The sequence below is a fragment of the Heteronotia binoei genome, chromosome 7 (assembly GCF_032191835.1).
Source record: "Heteronotia binoei isolate CCM8104 ecotype False Entrance Well chromosome 7, APGP_CSIRO_Hbin_v1, whole genome shotgun sequence".
Classification (NCBI taxonomy): Eukaryota; Metazoa; Chordata; class Lepidosauria; order Squamata; family Gekkonidae; genus Heteronotia; species Heteronotia binoei.
In genome coordinates this window covers 134,705,831-134,732,035 of record NC_083229.1, presented here as the reverse complement: position 1 = coordinate 134,732,035, position 26,205 = coordinate 134,705,831, and the positions used below count along the sequence as shown (strand labels likewise).

General features: G+C 49.9%; 1 protein-coding gene across 4 annotated transcripts in view; it reads left to right on the top strand.

The window, feature by feature from the left end:
• The window catches only part of TRIO (trio Rho guanine nucleotide exchange factor), a 287,901-nt gene that overhangs the window by 182,966 nt on the left and 78,730 nt on the right, over positions 1–26,205 (top strand). For all 4 annotated transcript variants that reach the window (XM_060244315.1, XM_060244316.1, XM_060244317.1 and 1 more), the window contains exon 34: positions 7,578–7,821. In XM_060244315.1, the coding sequence (XP_060100298.1) occupies positions 7,578–7,821 (244 nt within the window). The remainder of the gene's footprint in view (positions 1–7,577; positions 7,822–26,205) is intronic.

The window sequence follows — 26,205 nt, the reverse complement described above, 5'->3', positions numbered from 1 at the left end:
CAGTTAAATATATATATACAGTAAGGATTGGTGCAAAGAAACAAAAGCACTGACACGTTCATCTGTACAGACCCTACTCTAATACCAACATGTACCCTCTTGGGTAAGGGAACTTTCCCCTGCTGCAAGCTCTCTAGGCTACAGCCAGCCTCCAGCTCAGCCTTCCAGAAAAAAAAACACACCCTGCCTGGGCTTGGCCCTTTTATGTTCTCCTCCCAGGCCCCACCCCTCTCTGGGCCAGTTTCCCTCCAAAACCTTGCCACCCAATCAGAGGGACAGGAGGGATCCTGGGAATCCCCTAAATTAAAAAGAAAATCACCAGGCAGCAAAATCTCTGGGAATCACTTCTTCTGCCCCGCTGTCACAATTCAGGCAGGGGTCCTTCTATCATCCAGAGGGAACAGAGGCCTTATCCACTGGCCAGCCTTCTCAAAGTCCCATTCCCACGGCACTCACATTGTGCAAAGAGGAGAAGTTCTTCTAGGCAAAAGACTGGGCACTGATCATCCCTTTCTGGAGATGCCCAGGTACAACAAACAGAACCTTAGTTACAGCTAGAACTTCCTTGCGTATCAACCCTTCCTAAATTTGGGGAAAGGCAGACCCTCACTGATGATACATCAGTCCTCTCCATTGTTGAAAGGGGATACGGGCCAGAGTTTTGTTCCCTGCCCCTCTCTCAGCATCTGCTGCTGCAGGGAATAAGCTCCCTGCATGACCAGTTGGAGAAGGGGAAATGGACAGGTGCGCTTGCCGCCTTTGCCATCAGGCTTCTACTCCCACTTCTTTCTAGTGGACAAAAAAGATGGGGGCTCTAAGCCCACTTTAGACCTCAAGAACCTAAAACTAATTTTTGTGGGTTTCAGAGTTCAAGATGGTTTTACTGGTTTTGGTGTTACAATTATTGAAAGAAAACATTTGATTTGTGGCTCTTGATTTACAAGATGCTTATTTTCACGTATCAATACATCAGGAGCATAGGAGGTATCTCCACTTCTGTTATGCTGGCAGGATTTATCAGCATTCTGGGCTGTCTTTTGGTTTGGCTGTCACACTGAGGATGCTCACCAAATGTATGGCCCCTGTTGACACCTTTTTATGACTTTGGGAGTGTGCAGTTTCCCTCTCTTTGGGCTATTTACTGTTGCTTGCAAGGATCCAAGGATACACTCCTAGTTTAAACTGTCCTGACTCTCGAGAGCTGCCAGTGGCTGGGTTTGATTGTTAACTGGAAAAACCCCATCCTCTCACATAATCCCTTCCAACAAGCCAGCTCTATTCCGAAGTGGCCTCCACCACAGCCGTCCTCCCGTGGTGTCAGACATTGAACTTCGAAATAAGCACGAATCATTTTGTTTCAAAATTAATCCATTTATTCGAGAACTAGTGGTCTGGGATAGAAGCAGATTGAGTTTGATACATTCCAAGGTTACCCCTGGGTTTTTGTAGAAGATAATAACATAACAATAAAACCATTCTCACACTCTGAGAGACAGTTGTCTGTTCCCATACTCCCTTATCTCCTTCCCAGGAAGGCTCCCTGCTGGTTACCTTGAAGCATACCATCTTCAAAGGTTTGGGGCGCCTGGGAATGCCAAGTGAGAAATTCCTCCCATGGGATTTACAATCTTCTCTCTGTGTTTGAAATGCACAGCTTTATGCTCAGGGTTAGTAATAGCAAACAAGCAAACAAGATGGCGTTAGTCAGGTCAAGAAACTAAAAGCAGTTTAAAGCAGTTACAGTGTCTGACACGTGGGCCAAGGGTTTTATGAAAGCCCTGGTTCTTGCCCTGCTTTAAACCTTCTATTCACTCCCCACAGCAGTTCTGCTCTACACCTAGGGCTGTCACTAGATCCTTGGACTGGTTGACCCACGAAAGTAATCTTTTTGGCTTTAGGCAGCCTGATGTAGGCCTAACCAGAGCTTCCAGGCTGCTCATCGTGAAGGGTTCGCCATCTAGGGCACCTGGTCACTGCCAGAAAAGAAACTGCAAATGAATATTAGGGAACTGAGAGCTACAAGATATGCCCTTAATTCATTCATAGGGGAAGAATGTCCTTATTCAAGCAGGCAGCAGACGGGGGGGCGGGGGGGGGCAGGAGGCACAGCAGTGGGCATCAGCCCTGTTGGTCTTTTGCTGGCCGGGGCTAGGCGGATCACCTCTGCAATCCAGCCAGTCTCGCTCGCTCGCTCGCTCAACCAGACTGCAGGCTCCTCCCGCTGCCCTCGGCAAAGGCCTTCCTCTCCTTGAGAGATGGAGCTCTACCTGCTGCACAGGCCACAGCTAATGCCTTCATTGAACCCTGGGCGTTAGAACCATGACCAAGGAGAAGAGCAGAGGTTGGGCAGGTGGTCAGGCAGGTCAACACCAGCACTTTGCATTATACTCAGAAACAAATTGGGAGCCAGTGTAGATGGGCCAAGACTGGAGTGATATGGCCCCTATGACCTCCCCCCCCCCCCGGCCATTGAAGTTTCTGAACCCTTCTCAAGGGCGGGCAGATTATGTAGAGCTCTCCAGCTGTCACCAAGGCAGTCACAACAGTGGCCAGATCTCTTCTGCTCAGGAAAGGCTGCAGCCATTCTGCAGACCTTCTGGGTCGTGCTCTGAACTTTCTGGAAGGTGGCAGCTCTTTGAGTTCCTGGCCTCTGAAATGGGGGGGGGGCTGAGATATAGCCCCCCCCCCCAGTGCTTGGACAACAGAGGGCACAAGCTGGACAGCAGAAGAAGTGCCTGTCCTCACAGGCCCCCTGGAATCCAGACACACACCCCCCCCCAGTGAGACATGCTGCTGTGAAGCCTCATGGATGTTTTACTTCCAGCCAGTGATTTCCAAATCATCGATTTGGGCCTAAATCTGGTATGCATTTTATAGCATTTTTAACGAAATAAGGAATAAATCCAGTTGTTAAATCTTGCTGAATGAGCAAATTAACGACCCAAATGTGGGGGGGTAGTTTGTTGGTGAGTTTTAATGCTTATCTGGCTATAAAAGGAATTCGAAATGAAGCTTAATGACACTGAAAATTAGCCTCAAACAATTGAATTAATGGGCTCATGTAACTCATTCACTAATTTACATCTTCTAACAAACGTTCAGTCTTTCTTGCAATGAAGTCTAAATAAGAACTTACAAAAAATAATAATATAAACCTTTAAAATTTGTTAGCAAATACTGCTTCCCTCTCCTTTCCCCAAAGAACAGTTGATCCTGCGCAGGCTGCAGGCAGAAGGGGGGTGTGCTGCTGGGAGAGGCCTCCTCAGCAAGGTGGGGGTTGATCGCCCCTGGTGCATGGTGGTCTGAAGGCCGAGGAGCTGCCAGAACAGGGGCGGGGCCTGGGGCTGATGCACCAACCAGCAGGTGTTCCTTCTGTCTGTCACACTAACTCGTTTTTATACAAACTCTCCAGCTGAAGCGAGTCATTGTGCCGTTGGAGTGCAGCAAATTATTTTCAGTATGGAGGTACCAGAGAGCCCTGGCTTGTCAGAGAGGCAGATTTATGGATGAGCGCTAAAAACAAGCCATCCTCCATGTTTCCAATTAAGGCCTGTGCCTGACAGGAGAGTGGCAGAGCCCCTCTGCAGATGGGGAGCGGGCTGCTGTCAAGTAGTGACTCACTTTTCAGACATGCAGCACGAGCCATTATTTTGCACATGCTCCGATTTCACTGAGATGTTCTCTGAAGGCCCTCAAATAGATTCTGCCCCCCCCCCCCCCGCCTAAACCCTGAGCTAATGCAGTCGCACAAAAAGTGAGATTTCTCAAAGTATGAATCGGTCACACCTCTGCTAGACGCAGTCCTTGTAACCGCGGCCCTTCCTCTGAGATGCTGATTGGGCTTCTTTGTAGGCCATCCAGGCTGCCTGACTTAAGCACAGGCAACATTAGCTAGCCCGGGTTAACACGGCCTCCAGTAAGGGAAATGGGAACCCTGGTTAGTTTTAGTCCCTGCTCTTCTCTCCTTTATGATTAAGGCAGGTGGTGGACATTTTCTCCAGAGGAGGTTTAGAAGGAGCCCATATGGAATGTGTGCTAGCCTTTGCTGAAGGATGATAGGGAGGTGTTCATGGGCTTCATCTGGCTGCCGAATTGGTTGAGGTTTGCCCCAAAGGCAGCATTGGGCCAGGAGCCAGAGGGGTGCAGTAGGTCAGAGACAGCTGGCAGGGTGTGAGCTGCCCTGAGCCCACGTACAGGGAGGGCGGGATATAAATCCAATAAAAATAAAATAAAAGCAGTTGGTAATCAGGCCACAGCCTCCCCTTAATGGAAGACGTGCAGTCTCAGGAGAGATACTGCATTGACTGGACCGTAGTGATGAAGCTAAGCAAAAAAGGGTCAAGCAGTGCCCCCCCCCCCCCCCCGCACAGCATTGGGCCAGTGGGTCACAGGTCACTATGGACCTGCCTGTTTAGATGCCCCTGAGGGAAGCAGGAGGCCAGCAGAACATCAGAGAGGATCCCTGCTTCATGTCGCTTCTTTCTGTCACATGGCTGCACCTCAGTAGGCCCAACTGCCCTTTAGGGTTCAAAGGTGAGCCCCAACTTTGAGGAAGTGTAGGGCAGCCTGCCTAGGACTGCCCCATCCCAGCAGGTTTTAAACGGTCCTCATAATTCTTTTCAAAGTTGTGGGGCGAGAGTTGATAGGTCATGGTGGGCAGCTGGCCAAAACTTCCCTCTTCCCCAGTTTCCAGAAAGTGAAATCTTAACCTTTCCTTCACCTTCCTTCACTTTCCTTAACCTTCCTCTCTCCCAGCAAGCCTGTGAAAAATGAGTTTGCTTTACTGTCTATAAAGTGTGCTTAAGTAACACTCTGAGGGTATTTAAAAGGGGAACTACATGTTTCTACATGTCTTGAAGGTAATAGAATTTTTAAACATGAAATTCAGCAGTCCTAAAACAGTGTTCAACTTTGGGAGCCATTCTCCCATCTATTGTGGGAAGGAGTGAGAGGGAAGAGACCTCCCATGCTGTCAGTTAAGGGTGGATTGGGCCCAGTTTGGGGGCTGTGGCGAGTTTGCTCAGATGACAGGGCTCTGCAGAGAGGTGTGTAGAGAAATGACATTCTTTGCCTCGTCTCTTGTTCTTTTACTTGTCTGTCCACAGCTAACTAAGCAAGGCTCTGCTTCCATCCATCGTCCAAATAGCTCTTAGCCACACAATTGTGTTTTTAAATCAATTTGCAGCCCCTCAGGCAGTGCAGCATCTCAGAGGTAGCAGGAAGCGCTTTGAAATGGTCTTCAATAGAAGCTGTTTCATAAACTGTATGTGATTTCCTTCTCCTTGGAAGGTGGGTAAGAAACACCTGCAAGTGATTTTCAGAGGATGAGTTTTCATAATGCTTCCTTCTCCCCCCCCCCCCCCCGTTTCCTAACTGTATCGAGTTCTCTGGGTGTCCTGGGAAGCTACAAATGGGTCAAGGAAACAGCATTAAATTCAGCCCCTGTCTGTACCCAAATAATATGACGTCTCCTAGGCTTTTTCATTCATTATGTTATAAAGAAGGACCTGTATGCTTAGACTGCTGGGAAATGTAGGCTGTTTGCAAGTCGCTGTGTTGCCAAGGCACATGGAGTTCCATGCAGGCCTTATGGAGAATTCGGAGTAGTTTGTAGCTCTCGAGGTTGCACAGCAGTAATTATGACCCTTTTACAAGTGGGGTTCATGCTTCTCAAGCAGAACTGATCGAGAACGGATATCTGCCCTGTCGTGAAACATCCTTGCCCCGAAGAATGCTCAGTGGCTGCGGCCAGTCTTGTTTCCTGAAGAGAGCCCCACCCCCAAAGAGAGGCGGGTGTGTCCCAGGTGCTGCAAAGAGTGACTAGCCAGCATCCCCTCCCATGGCCAGGCTGGTGGAGCCCCCTGCCCAACATCTGCTGAGGCTGAAAGAGGAAGGGGTGTGTGTTTTTTTCCTTTGGAGGCCCACTCTTGACACTTCGTGGTCAAATGCAGATTCAAAAAGGTCTTTTTCTCAGACCCCCTCAGGCATACAGCTGTTTTCAATTGTTTCTGACTCCAGTCAAGGGAGAGCAGTAAAAATAAATCAATGCCAAAAAAAATGCTCCAGAGCTTTCTCTGGCTTCTCCACCCCCCACCCCCAACCGCCTTCTTGGCATAATTTTGAGCGGCCTGAGAGCTCATAAAGCACAGAAGGGAAGTGGGGGGAAGGGACCACAGATGGCCCCCCCTCCTAACTGGGGCAGAGACTGAGTAGGCGCAACGTGTCTCCTTCCTGCCTATGTCTTGATGGTGTCCACTGATTTATGGTCCTGAATTATGAGAGCCCCCCAAGGCCTCCCTTTTTCCACCCCACCCCCCCTGCAAAGCCGGGATTAACAAGGACTGGCAGGCAGGCAGGGGGTGGTCATGGGACCAGACGGCTTGACTGAGGGAGGGTCTTATGTGGCTTTTGCAAGCGGGAGGACAAGGAAGGGAGGGATTATCAGTCTGTTTTGTCTCATCCTTGCTTCGTAGAGAGACACTGCTTCTAATCCTACTCAGCAAATCCCCTGGTTGTCCTTGGTGCTTGAAGCTGTATGTCCTGGGGGGGGGGGGCAGGGAGGTGTTTCTGTGCCTTCCGTTCAGTTGCAGAGCACTGGATTGGGGGGACCACAGGCAGGGAGTTCCCCACATGGGATCTCCTTTCGTGCTGCCTGCTTGCAGGACTGAAGCGTCTGGAAGCTGTGTGTGTGTGTGTCCCCGTCCATGTCATTTCAGGGTTCGGAAGCAGGCGTTAGTGCTTTGAGATTTAATGTGAAAATGTCATTGAATCAGAATTTGGAAATATTCCGTTAATGTTCTTTACTTCACAACAAACTGTGTAACATTGATCCCGTAATGCCTGTAGCTGGATTAGCCGCAGTGGGGGTGGCGGTGAGGAGGCCCTTGTGAGTGGGCTGCCTGGATCAGGTGTTGCTTCACCCTGGCTGCAGGAGGGAGGGAGTCCTGGAACTGGCTGCTTCCAAAAGAGGAACACGAGAACCTCATGAGGTTCTCTAGCACTAGAAGAGCATCCCCTTTGGCTTGGGCTCTGGGGCCAGGTCTCCTCACAAGCAGCTGAGGCCCTGGTTGGCCAAGAGTGCAGGAGACAGCAATTGGCATGGCTGGCCAAGGACAACCCCCACCAATCTGTCCCCCCACCCGTGCATTCTGATTGCTATCCTGCCAACCCCTTCACAGGTAGGTGTGGTGCCTTTTTCAGCACTTGGGCTATTGAAAATTGCCGTAGCCCTCTGGTACTGAAAGAACCCATCAGTTATCATCCAGTCCTATATTATACCTTAGCATGGTAAAGTAAACCACATTAATTTCACACTGGGAATGCTTACAGTGTAAGCTGTTATTTCAGCAAGCTTGTGTTTTCATTACTTGGATCTTATCCTGTTCAACATACATGTGCACTCTCTGCTCATAAGGAAAAGCTGGCACAGTAAAATTGCCCATTGGTCCTTGTCCCAAGTTCCCTTTGCAGGTGGCATGGTAGAAACTTGCCAAGCGGCGCCTCCCTCCCCCCTCCCCTGCCAGCATTCTTTAACACACAAGGCTTGAAATCTCTCTGTTTGCTGCCTTCCTTTGCAGTTGTCCGGTGGGTGCGAGTTGACAGTGGTTATCCACGATTTCACAGCATGCAACAGCAACGAACTGACCATCCGCCGTGGCCAGACAGTTGAAGTTCTAGAGAGGCCACATGACAAGCCCGATTGGTGTCTTGTCCGGACCACTGACCGGTCCCCGGCGGCAGAAGGGCTGGTGCCCTGTGGGTCTCTCTGCATTGCCCACTCCAGAAGCAGCATGGAGATGGAAGGCATCTTCAACCACAAAGGTAGGCGGGGGGGCACTTAAAGTGTCTGGACTTTTTTTTCCTTCAAGAAACGTGAACAAGGATGCACCAAGTGGAATTTCAAGACAATATTCTTGTTCTGTCCCCATTGTCGGCTTTGTTAGGCTTTGTGCAACTTGTTCAGAGATTGTCAGCTGCAGATTGTGTTGTGGCTTCTAAATAATCATGTGATCTTCATCCGAGGTGTTGCCTGGTTATTGTTCTGTGCTAAAGGCTACGCTGAGTTTTACAGGATCTTCAAGGAGGAAGGCAGACAGGATTGTAGAGCACTGTCTGAAGGCTTTTCTCTTGTTTCCTTCCATATTTTAGCCTGTTTGCAGTTCTAGAAGGGTGGGATATAAATGCAGTAAAGCTATTTGACTCCTTTCTCTTCAGTGTGGGTATCAGACAAGTGACTGTTTTCAGAGAAGCTAGCGAATTACAAGCTAGAACCGTGTGATTTGCTGGATCTCCCAAGGGCTCCAAGGGAGGGGCTTCGTTCATGGGCAGCTGTGAGAAGCCAGCATCGCCCATCTTCTCATCCTCCAGCGCTGCCTAGGGCCGAGTAAGAGGCCAGTTCCAGTCCCGGTCCAAGGTCTCTGCCTGCCCCAGAGGGCTTGAGGGGGAAGGAGCAAAGTGTGTGTGTGGGGGGGGGGGGGAGCCACACAAAATGCATGGGCCTTCTCTGTAAGGCAGGAATGTTCAGCAGTCTGCGGAAGCCAAAAGAGAAGTTGAGAAGGAACAGAAGACTGTAGAGCACAAACTGGCTGTTGCTCAGAGCCATTTGTTATACACTGAATTGATCCCTGTACTCAGAACAGAGTCTCTGCTCTGTTTAATGTCTCTGTCTCACTGCATATAAAAGTTTTCATGAGAGAGAGAATGAATGCTGCTTTTACTCATCTATTTCTGCAGTGGCCTCTTGTGCACACTTGGAAGAATTAATGCCGAGTGGGCCTAGTAAAACACTTGATTTACAAAGCTTGGGTTTTCTTTCCTAAACTGAAAAGAACTGAACTGTGGTACAGTCTTAGTACTGGGGTTGTGTCTGCCAGAAAGGCTTCTAGGAGAGCTGGAAGGGGTATTGTGTGCTGGACACCACTTAGTCCTGGGTTCAAGTCTTGCCTCTGCTGTGTGTTCATTGAATGGCCTTAAGGAAGCCAGTTCTGAGGCTCAGTTGCACTGTGGATTTAAGACTGAATGAAGGTTATGAGTACTTTAAGGTTGTCCTTAAAGCGAAATGAATGCATGTGAAGCATGGCAGAATTGCCAAGAAAATCCTTAGATTAAAATGCTGCCAAGCTCTAGAATGATTTTTTCCCCCTGAAGAAGGTTGAGATCCTTGAACACAGGCCTGCTGGTTCATTCTTCTCCGCCATTCTAGTGCCTTGTTGCCCATCTCAGAAGAGGCAGAAGTCGGAGACATGGGAGTAAAGCCCTGGTTGCTTTAGCTGCAGTGCAAAACTCTTGCTCTGGGAGAGCTCTGGGCTAGGTGTTGTCAAGATCTTGCACAAGCAGAACTGAGTGAAATCAGGGGGCCCGCTTGGAGTGCTGCCCCTCCCTCCCCCTTGCCTCTGTCCCTGCTTGCTGGATGCAGGTCGGTCGTCAAGGGGGAAGATGCGGAGGATGTTTCAGAACCTGGAGCCACCAAATCCTGGGGATGCAGCAACAGCAACCAGTTTGGCAGGCCTGATGGGAAGCTCCTTGTGGCTGGAAAGGAGAGTCGCTGAGAGTCTCCCGCATGTCCCGGAGAGCTTCAGCTGCTTCCCAGCCTTGGGGTCTTCTCGTGCCTTCCGGTGGTGCTGCCTGCAGGGAAGCAGGGCTGTTGCTTAGGGGGGCAGCTCTTGGGTGGCCCTTTGCAGCATTCTCCTGGCTGCTTCTGGGCCTGGCCACCCTTTCCAGGCATGAAGGTGACCGCAGGGATCCCAAGAGCCATGCAGCTTCTTCCACCTCCTCCCGGCTTGCCTGGCAAGTACCTTGGAATATTGAAGGGAGTTTGAAAACCTGCTTGTAAATGGAGCAGGGCGGCGGGGGGGGGGGGGGGGACCTGTGCAATCCCAGATGGATCTGAGCATCGTTGGTTCAGATGGGCCGGAGACCAGCCACTCCAGACCAGGCCAAAACTGCAGGGCAGCCTGGAGCACATCTCCTCAGCAGCACCATTACAGGAAGGGAGCTCACACACACACACACACACACACACACACCGAGCCACAGTCATCATCCACCCCCTCCTGCCCTCATCACAAGGGACAGACCACCCATTCCGAGAACACCTTCCCCTTCAGGTCACCCCAACCAACCAGCCCAGTGACCCAGGAGGACCTGAAAGACCAGGGAGGGCCCAGAAGCCATGTCTCCCCCAGGCCTGCAGCCCCTCCGGACCCTTTGGCTTTGCAGGAACAGCAGCATCTGAAGGGGCCCAAGGGAGGTGAAGCGCCCAACTGGCTGCCTCTAGAGTCCTGAGGATAGTGCTTTCTCGTGGGGGGTGGGTGCAGGGCCTTCGGCACCTCCTAGCCTGTTTGGGCTGCTTTGCTGTGTGAGACTTTGGGCCAGCTCCGGCTTCTGGCTGCCAGCATCTCCCAAGCCTCACTACCTAGACCTGCGGGCCCTGCGCCAGAGGACAGCCACAGGACACTCATCCCATTCCGTCACGGAAGAGGAAATCCAGGACTTGGAGCCTCCTGCTGCCCGGTGGCATCAGCCTCCTTCATCTCATCACTGGGATTCACTTCCCAGTCGGTTCCAACAGATTTATATTTGACGCCATCCAGGGTGACTGTTACAACCAAGGCTGGGATCCGTAGTCTCTCCTCAGTTCCAGCCTAGTCATGAGTGTACCGGCCACCCACTGCCGAGAAGTGTTAATGGCAAGTCCTTGGCAGTCCCTTGAATGGCTTCTAGCAACAGGGAAGGGAGCCTGTGGGGCACAGGACAGGAGGAAGCGGCTCCTTCAGGGTCGGTTTGGGGAAGGGCATGCTGCGTCTTCGGGGCCCTGCCCATTGCATAGAACAACAGGTTGTTGACTAGGGTGGCAGGCAGGGAGGACTGGGGTGTACGACCCTTTACGGCAACCTGCGTTTCAGATTAGCTGTGCAGATTCATTTCGTGCTCAGGTGATAACTAGAAATGTTGCTGCTGCTGCTGCGAAGCCACATGCTGGGGGGGGGCAGGTGTCATAATTTTGTCACTGTTTTGCAAGGCCAGCATGCCTAGGAGGCGGTTGCTTTGAGAAACCATCCACACAGCTTCCTGGTTTGATGTATGCAGAGTAGGGTGTGAAATACTGCTTTCTTTTGCTACAGCCGTGAGGCATGTCTGCAAATAGTTTTTAAAAAACCCCTTGATTCATCACACTTATGAGCACATTGCAGGCTTGCTTAGGGGTTTGCCTTCCCCTGTGCTAATATGTCATGTGCTTGCATCAGTTTTGGCAAGGTGGGTGAAGTTGTCAGGCCAGTAGAGTAATTGGGTGAGAACCCCAGCTTGCGTGGGCCACACCCCAGAGCTCCTCGCCCCAAAGGTTCCCTCAGGTGCTGGCCGGCCTCCTTGCAGCAGCCATTTTCAAATGCCCTTCAAGGGGATCGAGCAAAGAAGGTTGAATGGCTGAAGGCATCTGGTGTGAAAAAAGGCAGTGGGCTTGAATGTTACTGAGCACTCTGAAGCAAAGGTCTTTGAGGGTTTGGCACTCAAACATGGTTTCTAGTTAATCTTGCAAAAAGCGCTTTTGCTTGCAGGGCTGGAAAGTAATAAGAAATAACACCCCAAATGTTCAAAGAGGTTGTCTTCTGGTCATCTTTTTCCTTATAAACTGACTGATTTTTTATCTCTGGGGTTGAGGGAATCGCTGCTCACAGGGCAACCGTTGTGCTTGTAACTTAAGCCCCTGAATCCTCCTGGGTCCAGCTGTGCCGTAGGTCTGAAACTGTAGGCACATTGTGATGCAAGGACAAGCAAAACTTCGTCTCTTTCCAGTATTTGCTTTAATGGCTCATTGCATTTCGTTGCAACTGAGGTTCTCTTGTTGAGGGGAGCATGTGCCATTTTTGACTAATGCCCGGGTGGCTGGGAGGGTGGAGCAAAGGATGAATCCAGCAGGCTGTAACCATTCTTGGTGGCTGAGTTCATGAGCAGGCACTCCCTCTCTCTCCCCATGCAGGAAATGTGTATTGTAAATAAAATTCCTCGTCATTTGTGTAACTTACTTTTTAATCCAGGGAATGAATTGTTGCGGTATTGTGTCAAAGCTTTGGGGACTGGGTGGTCTTGTGTCCTAAGAGATGGAGTGATTTGACAGGATTGTGCGTTATTTTGTGCTGACCCCAACAAACTGGGAGTGATAACACTTGAGAACTGCATGGTGAAGTGAGATAAAAACCAGTCCTGTAGAACAGAAGAGGTGTTCTGCTGGAACAGACCAGAGGGCAGCCAGTGTCCAAACAGCTCCTCTGAGTGTCCAGTCCCAGAGCATAGAGGCTGAGACCTTCCTCAGAACATGAGCGGCAGAGCCCTGCTGGATCAGAGCAGGGAGGGTCCATCTGGTCCAGCATATCCTGTTCCACACAGTGGCCGGCTGGTTCCTCTGGAGGGCCAGCAAACAGGGCCTCTCCTGACATTGCCCCTGGAGACTCCCTTCAGTGACCTCAGCCCTGGCCTCCAGGCCCCATCACCATGGTTACAACTACTAGCAAGAAATTCCACGCTTTAATTAGTCATTAAATGAAGAAGTGCATCCTTTAAAAAAAAAAAAACACTTTAGATTTTAAAATGTCATTTTAGACGCTGGCCCAACCTATCTTCTTTTCTTTTCCAACGATGATCTTGGGACTCTGCTACTATATGTCAAAACATGCCATGAAATAGCAGACTCTTGGTCATAGTATGAAATCCAGTGCAGTCCGTAGATGCAGGAATATTCCATTGCCTGTTGCTGTGCTTCTTTCCAAGGAAGCTTGTGTAGGGAAGCTCAAAGAGGTGCTTGTTCGCTAAAAGAACTCTGAAGGAGCAGAGAGGGAGATCTTCTCATTCATCAGCTACTCGGCTCTTCCCACTCCCGGGTCTTCCTGCTGCCTGCCCGCATTCCAGGAGTTCCAGCCATCTTCCCCTTCTGTGATCCACCCCACTGTTGTCATTAGAAATCCAGCAGCAGCACCCATCGTGGTGCCCTGCAGAGTCCCTGGAGCACAGTGGCCGGCCGGGGAATGAACTGTTGGAGAAGAAGGCATGGAGCAAGAGCCCCCCCCCCCCCCTCTTCATCAGTCCTGTGAAGGGCAGTAAAGGAGTAGCTCCCCAGCACTTCCTGCCAGAGACCCCTTGGAGACCTCCTGGCCTCAGACAAAGAACCTGCCCTCTCGTCCCAGTTGTTCCTTGGTGCTCATGTCAGAAAGGAAGGGAAGACTGGGTAGTGCCCTGCCAAGAGGGGTGGTCTCTCAGAGCCCAGGCTTCCCCCTCCTCCTGCGGCTGTTATAAAAAAGGAGAGAGAGTTCATCCTCCCTTTGGCACCAGCTGTCGAGGGGAGAGAATTTGCAGCCTTTTCTGCTCAGCCAGCAGGATGAACCACGGGCCCTGAAAGGACAGACATGCTTCACCCACAGCCAGGACTGGGTGTTCCTTTGGAGAGTGAACAAGATAGTTATGCAAGGATTTATTCCACCACCACCCCCCCCCCACACACACCCCTTCCTGGGTCCTTCGGTTCTTACTACACCTACAAGGCAGAACCCCATTGACCCTCAGGTCATTAATCTTGCAGCCGTGTTTATCCTGCCATGCTGTCTGTTGAGGCAAAACAGGTCTTTTAACCCTGATCCAGTCAAGTAGCCATTGGCATAACTTGTTTATACTGAACTCTCAGAGTTGAGTTGGTGGCAGAATAGGGACCCTAAATAGGTGTCTGTTCACAAATTTGAACTTTTACAACTCAGATTAACAGCATATTGGACTGACTCACTTGACACCTGAGAGTTGGGAACCTCTTTTAGCCTTTGCTCGCATGTGCCTTCCTATAGCCGCCCTGAGCCCATTAGGGGAGGGCGGGATATAAATTTGATAAAATAAAATTAAAAATCTGTGGCGAGTTGCTCATGCTTCATTCGCCACCCCAATCCCCCCACCCCACTGAGCCACAGTGTTATGCCAGGTGACTTTCCACCCCACATCCTCACTGACCCTCATGTTGTTTCCTCCAGCTGCTGTGTCCAGCAGTATCGTGCCTGTGAAGCTGAAAGTCCCCTTTCCATTCACTTATTGTGGCTAATAGCTATTGACAGACCTATCTTGATCTCCAGAGCCAGTTTGGTGTGGTGGTGAAGTGCGGAGACTTTTATCTAAGAGAACCGGGTTTGATTCCCCACTCCTCCACTTGCAGCTGCTGGAATGGCCTTGTAGGAGTTGTCCTTGAAAGAGCAGCTTCTGGGAGAGCTCTCTCAGCCCCACCCACCTCACAGGGTGTCTGTTGTGGAAGAAGAAGATAAAGGCGATTGTGACCACTCTGAGATTCAGAGAGAAGGGTGGGGTATAAATCTATAGCCTTCTTAAAACCTTCTAAAACTTTGTCCATCACTATGTTTCTATTATTTTTATACAAATCTACTTACAAAATACCAATAGCAAATATACCAATTTATGATTATCAAAAAGAAAGGCCCCAGGACCAATTCATCCATTCCATATGAAACACTTATATTAAGACAACTATTAATCTCTGTGGCCCAGGTCACCACAAGACATCTTTAATCTGGATTTGATCCTTCCAGTACACAATGAACCTAGAGCATTTCTCCACAAATCTATAATAGAGTTCGTTAATGGGATCATTGGACCCCGTTTAGCATGTCAATTTTATCTTTAAGAATATAAGCCTACTTAAATAAATAAATTAAGACAGCTTTCCATAATCTGTTATTGTCCTTCATGTGTAGCATTAACTGGTGTGCATACGGATAAAATGGAATATGTTGGACCTGTTAAAACAAAACTGGAAAAACTAAAATGACAGTCACCTGGAGAAGGAGCTGTGGGCTCCTCCCCACCCAAAGCAGCTTCAGGTAGTAGCGTCTGCCTGGCCAAGTAGCCTCTGTCTCTGATTCACAGTCCTGAAATGATGCGGTGACCTTTGGGGACAAACCATCCTGTGCAGATTTCGAACTTTCAGTCTCTTCCCATCTGAGTGCTGTCTGTGTAGGGAGGGCCAGTCGGAAGTGGTCTCACTTTATGGACAAGGCCGGGGTAGAATGGCAAAGTTGTGTGTCCCTGCTTAAAGACAGGACCCAGGAGAAACGCTCACTAGAACAGGGTTAGTAACATGGGCTGATGACTCTTTCCCCCTGTGAATACATCCCAGGATCTTTTGCCTTCCATCATGTAACCTTTAAGATTGTGATATGTATGAACAAACTGGGTAGTACAAAAAAATTTTGATTTTTAAATATGAAGGTTCATTCATTTCACACACAATTTGGAAATGTGCTTTATCTTGACTGACTGGAAGGCCTCCGTGACAGACAGACTGACCCCCTCATATTTCCCCTCTGACAACTGGCTCTCAGTATGGCTTTCCCGGAGTGTGTCTGAGCCTCCCAGCCCCAAAAGAGCTTGTGGACAGCGTAGCTAGGAATTTGCTTGAACTTCTCTTAGGCTAGTTACGGTAGACCATAGCCCCTCACATCTGGCTATTCCCACATGTGAGCCTGAAAGCTGGAGCTGTGCTTGGGCAGTGAGTCAGCAGAGAGCATCCTCGAAGGGAGTTGCTGCCCTGAAGGGGGGTAAGGGGCTTTTAAAGAGCTGGGACCTTCCACTGGTTTTCCCCTTGCCCAGAAAGCTTCCAGTGGGGAACTGTGCCGAAACACAAGGAGTTTGCAGCCACTGCTCTCCACTGAGCATGTCCAACCGAGCAGAACAGATGGATGACTTGGAGTCCCTTCATGCCCCATTCTGTGGCCACGGGCAGCCGGGCAGCTGCAAATACTGGATCCTGGACTTAGGTACAAGGGGCAGGGGGATTGCTCTGTGCATGTGTGTGTGTGTGTGTGTGTGTGTGGCAGAAGCAGATGTGTTAGTTGTGCAGTGCAGCATGATGAAGGCATAACAAAAGAAGGGGAGATTGTAAAAGTTGTGGGCACCCCACAAGAGCCTCAGCTGCCCAGAAGAGAGAATAAGCAGAAATCCATTTCTGCCCTGTCAAGCAGGGAGGGGAAAGCTGGCTGGGGCAGCGGCTGGAGCTGCTGCTTTCTGACAGCTGGTGTGTAGGAAAGGAAAAGCACATCCTGGTGACTGGCATGGAATGAATGGGAACGAGCGGCGGGGCGGGGAGCAAGTTTGGGGTTTTAAGGTATGCTTTGTTTATGTACTGCATTAAATATTCTCCAGCCCCCCCAAAAAACCCCACCCATCAGATGTCTCATTTGGTAAATAAGGTGTTCAGGTCTAGAGATGTAAAATCTCTGTAAGTTATAAATCTGTTGGGGAGGAATTTTGAGAAGAAATTAGGTAAAATGCAATCACTTTCTTCTCAAACCTAAACTTATTTTTACTGCTTTAACAACATAAAATAGATCATTTATAACTTAGTTTATAAAATTGTATTTGGCATGTTTATAGAATGTAAAGTTGTTTCTTAAAACAAGAAAGACTGTTTCTTAAAACAAGAAAGACTGACTCGGCAGCCCTCGGAAGGAGAGGCGGGCCACTGTGGAGGCCTGCTCCCTGCCGCTCTTTAGCACTCCGCAGGATGGTTAATTAGTTATCTGTCTTTAAATTTGTATCCCACCCTCTCCGCAAGCAGACTCATGTTACCATTTGAGAGGTCAGAAAAAATACAAATTGAAATCAAAATCTAAAAACAGTTTTGCAGTTAAGAGATGATTGTTTGGTCAAAAACAGCATCACAGTTACAACTGGCTACCAACATATTTGGTTTTCAAATTGAACTTCGTAACACTGAAACCCTGAACTTGTAAATAATTCATTATCATATACATTACAGCCTTATTAATTGCTGTCAAAATTATTCACACATAAGCAGCAACCATGAAAATACTATGTATGCGTAGTATACTTGCCACAGATTATGTTACATAGAAATGGTCATGCTACACAATTTGAGGGAGTAAAACCTTGTCTTAAATTGATTTCACTCATTACCAGGCCAGTTATATGGCAGAATTGTCAGTCTGACTGTCACATTTGTTTGTATGTTTGGGAATGGGAAAAACTATGTTTCCGGTTTATGGATTTAAATTGTCATACCTGCATAAAAATAAGCAATTAAATTAAAATCCCCATATCCCCATTGGTAACTGATCTTGCTTTCTGACAAAACTATTGTAATAAGCCTTTATGGCTTCGTTTCTTGAAACATGTCAAGCAAAAGATCTAAGCTTCACGTCAGGGTTTTGGCACTGAGTTCATCTTTTGGCCTCTTTGTTAAATGTCCCTGGCTTTTTCACATACACATCTTGCTTGTAATCTAAAAGAGATTTGAGCTGTTTTACTAATAAATGAATCCCTCTGAGTTTACTCACAAGTAGGTTGCCCCAGGATTGTAAATTTAGGAGTGCCTTGAGTGGAGATCCTGCTAAGGCGTTTCCCTTGTGGATGAAGGACTATTCTGTGAAGTGTGAGCGATGCTGCCCAGTAACCATGTGGAGCTGTAGTTTCATTGCTCTTTTCAGTGGAAGAACGGTTGTCCTCACTGTTCTGTCTGTGATGGTGAACCTTCCAGCTCCCAAAGTAGGATAGACTTTCCCTGAGGAACATCTGTCACCGTCCCAGACGTGTTATTGAGCAGGAATGTTTTTCAAGCGCTGCAGCCTGCAATGCTGTACAAAATCAGGTACACAAACAAATGCGATGGTTATCTTTGGACACTTTGACTCACAGCATGTTCGCCCTGCTCCCAAGCCGCAACAAGCAGGCACTCCAAGTTGTATGGCTGGTGCTTAGAAGCATGTTGGCTTTGTGAGAAGGCTGAGAGAGGAAAACATGAAAGTGATTATGAGGCAGTATTTTAACTGCACAGTGAGTAACTGGGGGTTTTGGTGGCCATTCTGTCTTATATGTCGGTGGCGCTGTAGGAACAGTGTTAACAGTAGCTTTGGCTTGCATGCATCTAGCTGTTGGTGTTGGGCCAGACTCCAGTCATGCTTATGGCAAATCCTAGGGTTATAAACCCTTGTTTAAATTGCCCCTTAGGCCTCAAGTCCTAAAATGGCTTCTGTAGTTTAGTGAGCAAGCTGGAGTTGCTGAGTCACTCCCCTGGCAGGATGCTTCTGCTTCCCAGGGGCCGGGCAGTCTGGCTGGATGTCTTGTGCTTCCTCTGTTCTGTGCAAACCTCATCACACTGTAACGCTATAAAAGATGCTTTGGGACCAAATGAAGATAAGTCTTAAGGGAGGCAGAAGGTCCCAGGTTCTCCAGGCAGATGGATGAAAAGAAGACTGCAGATTTATACCCCGCCCTTCTCTCTGAATCAGAGACCCAGAGCGACTCACAATCTCCTTTACCTTCCTCCCCCCCCAGACATCCTGTGAAGTGGGTGGGGCTGAGAGGGCTCTCACAGCAGCTGCCCTTTCAAGGACAACTCCTGCCATAGCTATGGCTGACGCAAGGCCATTCCAGCAGCTGCAAGTGGAGGAGTGGAGAATCAAACCCGCTTCTCCCAGATAAGAGTCCACACACTTCACCACTACACCAAACTGGCTCTCAGGTTCGTAGGTCATGTGAAGAACCGTTGTCTGGAAACTGCCACCAGAGGAGACAGACTAATGGTCTGATTCAGTATAAGGCAGCTTCATGTCTGTTTAGACAGGTCTGTCAGTGGCTACTAGCCATGGTAACGAAGGTGAACCTCCACATTCACAGGCATGAAGCCTCTGAGCCCCAGAGCCAGGATGCAACGTCAGGGGAAGGCCTGCCTCTGCACCCTCCGCTACGTGAGACAGGAGGCTGGACTGGATGGGCCGCTGGTCTGGTCCAACAGGGCTCTCCAAATGTTCTTAGGTATATCTTTGATGCTGGAAAGTGAACTCTGGCTCAGTACTCTTCATGCATTCCACGTATATGATAGTAGAATGGTTCTGCCTGTTGTATCCTGTAGGTTGCTTTTGGGGCTGATCTATGACTACTTTATGTTTTAGATAGTTTTTCAATATGTTTTTACCCACACACTTTTATAGTTGCTAAATCACATGTTGCTGTGTCAAAATGTTGGGCACATCTGAGCTGCAGTGTGGTTTTTCCCCACAGGATGCTCTTTTTAGGGCATCATGATAGAAGAAGACTGCAGATTTATACCCTGTTAGAAAAACTTGTGGATGATTTATTATGTTATAAATTCTTTCAACAAGAGGACCAATAAATTATTATGAAGAAATTCTGCTGTCCAGGAAACATGGGAGAGTTACATGGAAGAAAGATGCTGTCAAGTCTGCAGATTCAATGATGAGTCGGTGTGGATACAAAGACTCTTATTTTATTGATACTGATACTTGGCCTAAGCCAGGTTTTGAAAAGACTAAAGCACATACAATAGATACATTGCATATAAGGTACACTTCAAAGGGATTCCTACGGGGAGGGAGGATTGTGCAGAGGACATTCACACATAGATGTTACAAATACATTCTCATGTTGATTAGAGGCCCATTTGGCCTTGATACTCCCAGGCTCCTTCCTCTCCCCCAAGCCTGAGCTGAGAAGGTACAGATAAGACTTTTCACACATTACCATTTCAAAGCAGGAACAGTTCTCTGATGGGAGGGGGGAATAGGATAGGATGAGCTAGCAGCATTTGGTTATACTTTGGTTCTACCCAGCATGCTCTTTGCTTGAGCCAGAGTTACAGACAGACTTGACATACTGCCCCCCCTAAGCCGCCTCCACCGCCCTGTGGGAACATTGTTGATGAAACTTTCGTATCAGATCTGGGGCTGAGATATCTTTCTCAGCCACCCATTCATTTTCACTAGAGGGGAAATGTTTCCATTTAATTAGATAATATAGGATTCCCCTTCTAACTAGAGTCCAGAATTTCTTGTACTTTGTGGTGACTCTGGTTCCCAATCAGGATGGGCTGGGGGGCTGTTGTCCGAGGGTGCCAAACAGAAGCTCCAGGGTCTCGATGGAGTAAGCTGCAATGAAATACAGGGTGCACTTTACTAAACCTTTTGTGGCAGCTACAACTCTACCGTTACTCGGTTAATGACTCTCTTGATTTTAAATGGCCCCAGAAACTTGTAAGCTAGTTTTTGGAGGGTTGGATGAGTGGCAAGTTCTTGGTAGATACAAACACTGAGTCCCCCACTTTAAAATCCCAAGCTGAAACATGAGATTTATCGTACTGCTTTTTGAAAGTCTCTTTAGCTGCCTCCAAATTCTCCTGGATTGTTTTCCAGCTTTCGCTCAGTCTCTGCCACTGCTGTTCAAAGGAGGTTGGTTCGGAGGAGGGAGCCCCTTCCAGAAGCGAGGGAATCGGCTTCCCCTCGTACCCGTATACTGTTTGAAAGGGGGAGGCCTTGGTGGAGCTATGCATGCTGTTATTGTACCCCTACTCTGCGAAGGGGAGTAGATCTACCCAATCGGACTGTCGATGGTTAATGAAACAACGTAAATATTGCTCTAAAAGCCCGTTCATGCGTTCCGTCTGTCCGTTCGTTTGCGGGTGGTAGGCGGAACTCAACCCTTGTTCAATGCCTGCCAGCTTGCAAAACTCCCGCCGGAAGTTGGCAACGAACTGTGGGCCGCGGTCACTAATAACCTTGTCTGGGAACAAGTGGAGTTTGACCACGTGATTGAAGAACAAATGGGCTAATTTCTTGGCTGTGGGAAGTTGCGTGCAAGGAATGAAATGGGCTTGTTTGGAAAAAAGTGTCTACCACCACCATTATTACAGTCTTGCCATGAGAGGGCGGCAGTTCTACAATAAAGTCCATCGACACTATTGACCACGGTCTTTTGGCCATCTCTAGAGGTTTGAGCAACCCTGGTAGTTCCCCACCCCTCCTTTTGGCCATGATGCAGATGGGGCAAGAGGCCACAAATTCCGACACGTCCCTCTTCAGGGATGGCCACCAAAATTGCCTGCTGATTAGGTGGAGCGTTTTGATATAGCCGAAGTGCCCTGCTAATTTATTTGAGTGGCAAAACTGTAACACCTCCGCCCATAAGCTTTTGGGAACATACAGCTTGTCTCCTTTGTACCACAGTCCGTCTCCCCTCTTCTGGATTTCCCCCGGGCAGTCGTCCCCTTCCCTCTCTGTCTCAGTGGCCAGTCTCTCGGTCCCCCAGCCCTCCAGGCTCCGTTTCTTTTGGGATCTAGTGGTCACAACAGCAGCCACCTGCGAGGGGGGAACTAAGGAGTCTACTACTTCCTCCCTCTAATTTTCGTGCTGAGGGAGGCGAGAGAGGGAGTCCGCCAAGAAGTTCTTTGTCCCCGGGATGTGCCTTAGCCTGAAATCAAATTTAGAGAAGAATCCCGCCCACCTAATTTGCTTCTCAATTAACTTCCTCTTGCCGGTAAGGGCTTCGAGGTTTTTGTGATCAGTCCAAATTTTAAACGTTATTTTAGCCCCCTCCAGCCATGATCTCCATGTTTTTAGTGTGAAAGTCACTGCGAAAGCCTCTTTGTCCCAGACCGACCAGTTTCTCTGTTCGGAAGAGAACTTTCTGGAAATATAGGCACATGGCTTCAGTCGCCCTTCCCCATCCTTTTGCATGAGTATGGCTCCGACAGCCACATCGGACACGTCACATTGCCCAATAAAGGGTCGTCGTTCATCGGGGTGGCTCATGACCGGCTCACTACTAAACAGGCGCTTCAATTTGTCAAAAGCCGACTGGCATTTCGGGTTCCAATTGAGACGGGCTCCCGGCTGTTTGGCTTCTGGCCCTTTCCCTTTGGTTTTTAGCAACTCTGTTAAGGGGAGGGCGATCTGGACGAACCCCTCTATGAAGGTCCTATAGAAGTTGGTGAATCCGAGGAAGGATTGGAGCTGTCTACGTGTCCTCAGGGGGGCCCAGTCTAATACTGCCTGTACTTTGGCCAGGTCCATCGCCAACCCCTTCCCCGACACCTGAAACCCCAGATAATCCAATTCACTTTTATGGAACTCACACTTAGACAGCTTAGCATACAGTTGGTGCTTCATTAATGTGCTAAGTACCTCCCTTACTAACTTCACATGGGACTGTTCATCTTGCGAATAAATAATGATGACATCCAGGTACACCACCCCCTTGAAAAGGTATTTCCTGAGCACATCGTTTATAAAGTTCATGAATACCCCAGGGGCCCCTTGCAGTCCGAAAGGCATGACCAAGTATTTGAATTGTCCCATTGGCGTATTGAAGGCTGTTTTCCACTCATCCCCCTCTTTGATGCGCACTCGGAGTACGCGTCTCTTAAATCCAATTTGGTAAAAAAACTTTCCCTCCGACACCGTGCTTAATAAGTCCCGGATGAGGGGGGATGGGGTAGGCATTGTTCATTGAGATCGCGTTAATCCCGTGAAAATCTGTGCAAAGTCTAAGCGAGTTGTCCTTCTTTTTCCTAAAAAGTACCAGGGCGGCATGGGGGGCCGTTGCCGCCTAATGAAACCCCTCTCCAAGTTATGATCTAAGAACTTGCGGAGTTCTTTCTTTTCCGACCATCCCATGGGGTACAGTTTGGCCCTGGGTAGGGTTTGCCCCAGGATCAGCTCTATGGCGCAGTCTGTATCCCGGTGCAGGGGTAATTGGTTCGCTCCTTGTTCACTAAACACCCCCATCAAGTCCCGGTATGCTTTAGGGATGGCGTGGACTTCCTCCACTGACATGCATGCTCTTTCTCTGGCCACCGGAGCCCGTGGACCCCAGGCAGGGTTCCAGAGGTGGGTCCGGCAGAGGGGGTCTATGAACCTAATAGTCTGTTCCCCCCACCGTATGCGGGGCTCATGTTTCGCTAGCCAACCCACCCCCAGTACTACTGGGTAGGAGCACAAGGGGGCAATTACAAAGGATTCTTGATCACAGAGCTCCTCAATCCCCATTGGTAAGAACTGAGTCTCTAGTCTGCATGGCTCCCCTCGCATTACCGACCCGTCCATTTGCTCGAATTGCATCGGCCATGGTAAAGGCAAGCTCTCTAGTCCCAGAGCTTCCACCAGGTTGGGTGTAATTAGTTCCCGGTTGCACCCCGAGTCTACTAGGGCCCGGACCTGCATGAACCTCTTCAGTTTAGTGTTCAGCAGTTTCACTACCACAAAGTATAATCGTCCCGTCACTCTCACCCTCAGTGGTGCTGGCTCCTCCTCGACCTGCTGGTTGGCACCCTTCAGAGCAGGTCGTTCTCGTTTTCCGACGGCTCGGACGCCCAAGTTAGGTCGCTCAGCTCCACCGATAGAAACACGTCCTCGTCCAGCTCCTCCACCGTTGCGAGGCTGCTCTTCACCGCTTCCTTAGGGTGGCTGGGCGGCTTCATGGGGGTCGGGGTGCTCGCTTTCAGCCCTCCCAATGGATTCTTGGAGGGGGGGCTGGGCAGCTGGAGGCAAGGTGGCCCGAGTCACCGCAGCGGAAGCACTTGCGGGGCCTGGTGGGTTTTCCCTCGGTGGGTTTCTTGGGCTCTGCTTGGGAGGAGCTTTTTGCGGCCCTTGCCAGACTGGTGTTGACATTGCATGGCCACCCGCTTCATGTTGGTCTCAACCTCCCCTGCCAATTGTATCCAGCCTACCAGCGTGGCAGGTCTGGCTTGGGTAAGGGCCCAATCCAGGATACTGGTGTTCAGGCCCCGAGTGAAGTGCTCGATATTCATCTGTTCACTCCACCCCCGCACCTTGGCTGCGTTGGTCCGGAACTTTGCGGCGTACTCTCGGATGGTTCTTGAACCCTGCTGCATGTCCCTCAGGGCGGCCAGAGCTCGAGTTTCCTGGAGGGGGTCTTCGTACTGGGCCAGCAAAGCCTGAATGAAGGTTTGCACATAGTCCAGCTCCGGGCTCATGGCCTCATACAGGCTTACGTACCATCTCTTTGCGGCCCCCTTCAGCTTCGACCCTAAGTAATCCACTCTGCTGAACTCGTCAGGGAAGGTGTTCCCCCAGTAGTGCATGTAGCTATTCGCCTGGATGGCAAAATATTCCACCTCGTCTGGGTCCCCGTCAAAGGTGGCTTCCAGCTCACGCCCTCTCCCTCCGCCTCTGGGCCGCGGGGTGCCGCTGGCTGCGGTGTCTGTCCCACCGGCTGGGGCATTGCTGGAGCTTGCGGTGGGGCCAGGGGTGGGCGGACCGGCGGAGGTTGATGGGGTCTCTGCGGGCCAGCCATCCCCAGGGCCCAGGATACCTGGGCGGTCATAGCCTGCATCTCGTCCTTCAGGCCCTTGACTGCCCCGTCGACTTCCTTTCGGACCATGGCCCGAAATAGACGAGGGTCTTCCTCGTGCATGTCCTTCAGCAGCGGTTCTTCTGCCCCCTTCTCCTCAGAGTCAGGGTCATCCTCTGGTACCTGGACAACAAGGATGGAGTCGACCTCGCCTGGCTCTAAGGTGCCCAGGTTGATGGGCTCCGTCTCGGTCATCCGCATCCTCCTCATGTGGCGGGTTAGGATCGCTTCCCTGCAAGCGGGCGCCTCATCAATGGTAGTGGTTGAGGTCCGCAGCTGCCACTGTCAGGGGGTGACCACGAGGTGGAACTGTGGAGGGGAAGCCGCGGCTCACCGGGCGTCTAGGACGTGCCAAGGTGCCGCTGGCTCTTCCTCCAGGTTAGGAAGCTCCCCGTCTCCTGGAATCTTTTCAGCCATCAGGTTACAAAGTTGCCAGGGTGGTTGAGCTCCAAAGGGGAGTCTTTTCAAAATGTCTCCTCTCCCCACATCAGGCCCCTCGTGAGGCAAGGAGGGCTGAGAGAGTTCGAAGAGAACTGGGACTGGGCCAAGGTCACTCAGCAGGCTTCTTGTGGGGGGTCAAATCTCTCTTAACCACAACACCAGGCTGGCTCTCCAGAAGAGGCCCTCAGTTGCCTCATTGAACACGATCAGTCCTTTGCTAGCCCCCACCTCTTTCTGCTCCTGACAGTTCCTCTGAACAAGCCCCAGTGGCTGCAGCTTCAGTGCTTGAGGATAAGGGGGGGGAGGCCTTCATTGTTCCCTAACATTCCACCTGGGGGTTGAACATGGTCCTTTCTTCCTCCCCCCCCCCCCTTCCAGAAATAGAAGCAGCTGCACAAAAATTGGTTGAGAAATAAGAATTCTGATACATCTTCTGGAGGTAGATTTTGAGTTCTTCAGAGTAGGCATGGTTGTTTTTCAGAGCACAGTTCTGACTTCGATAAAAGTACTTTATTTATTACTAGAATGATGCATTACATGACTGTAAATTTATCCATGAAACGTTTCAAGATTTCCTGCACTCACTCGTGCTCTCTCTCTCTCTCTCTCTCTCACACACACAAGGATAAGAGAACTAGGAATTTTTGACAGAGGAAATGCTCTGTAAGGAGTTGGCTCAGGCTCCCATTTACCACTCTGGTCCCTTGTCTGGCCCACACTTTCTCAGTGCATTTGCCATTAAGACCTTTGTTCGGTGGGTGGACAAGAAGAGCAACAGCCTTTGGAGAAGGGAGCCAACCCGAAGGCTGCAGGGTTTGCAAGCTGTTGGAAGCTCCTCCCCCCCCCATCAATAAATAAGCATTAAAAGGTCAATTTCTCATGTTTTTGGAAGTTGAGGCACAGTTGCGGCTTTTTTCTTTCTGACATATCACATTTGCAGGCCATTGGAACTACTCAGCCACTGCCCTGTTAGGCCCGACAACCACTTGCTGCTCCCAGCCTCTTAAACAATGGGCACTTCACTCCAAGCCTCACTGTTGCAACCACCACGCGCCCAAAAGTCCTCAGTGTTCAGCTCAAACTGAGCCGTGAGCACAGCAGACTGAGCTTCAGATAGGCAAGGCGTGGGCAGGGTGGATCCACCCCTGCCCAGCCTCACAAGAGAATCTCCTTGTGTCCAGCAATTGGGTGCTTGCTCCCCCACCCAGGAAGCCCGGAGCTGTCATGGCTGGCGCTGCAGCACATGGTCCCTCTTCCTGTTCGGCATCCCCTGCTGTGGCCGTGGAGTCCCTTGCATCTGTCACGCCAGGGGATCTTGAGACATCCTTCCATCCGCCTGGGTTGAGGTCCCTGCCCCCCTGCTGTCCAGGGCTTTGAGAGCTATAGAATGAGGGCCACATACAGTATGGTTGGTTAATTTTTCAAGGCTTGCTAATATGTCCTAGAACACATGATGGGAGGGACTGTGAGGCTGCAGTGGCTCCTAGAGGAGAAGTAGTAGTAGTAGTAGTGCTGCATCTCTGGCTTAACGGTGGGGCAGTTGGTGCTTCTGAAATGGGCGAGAGTTGCCACAATCCAAGCCTGAGCAGCTGCGGTGTT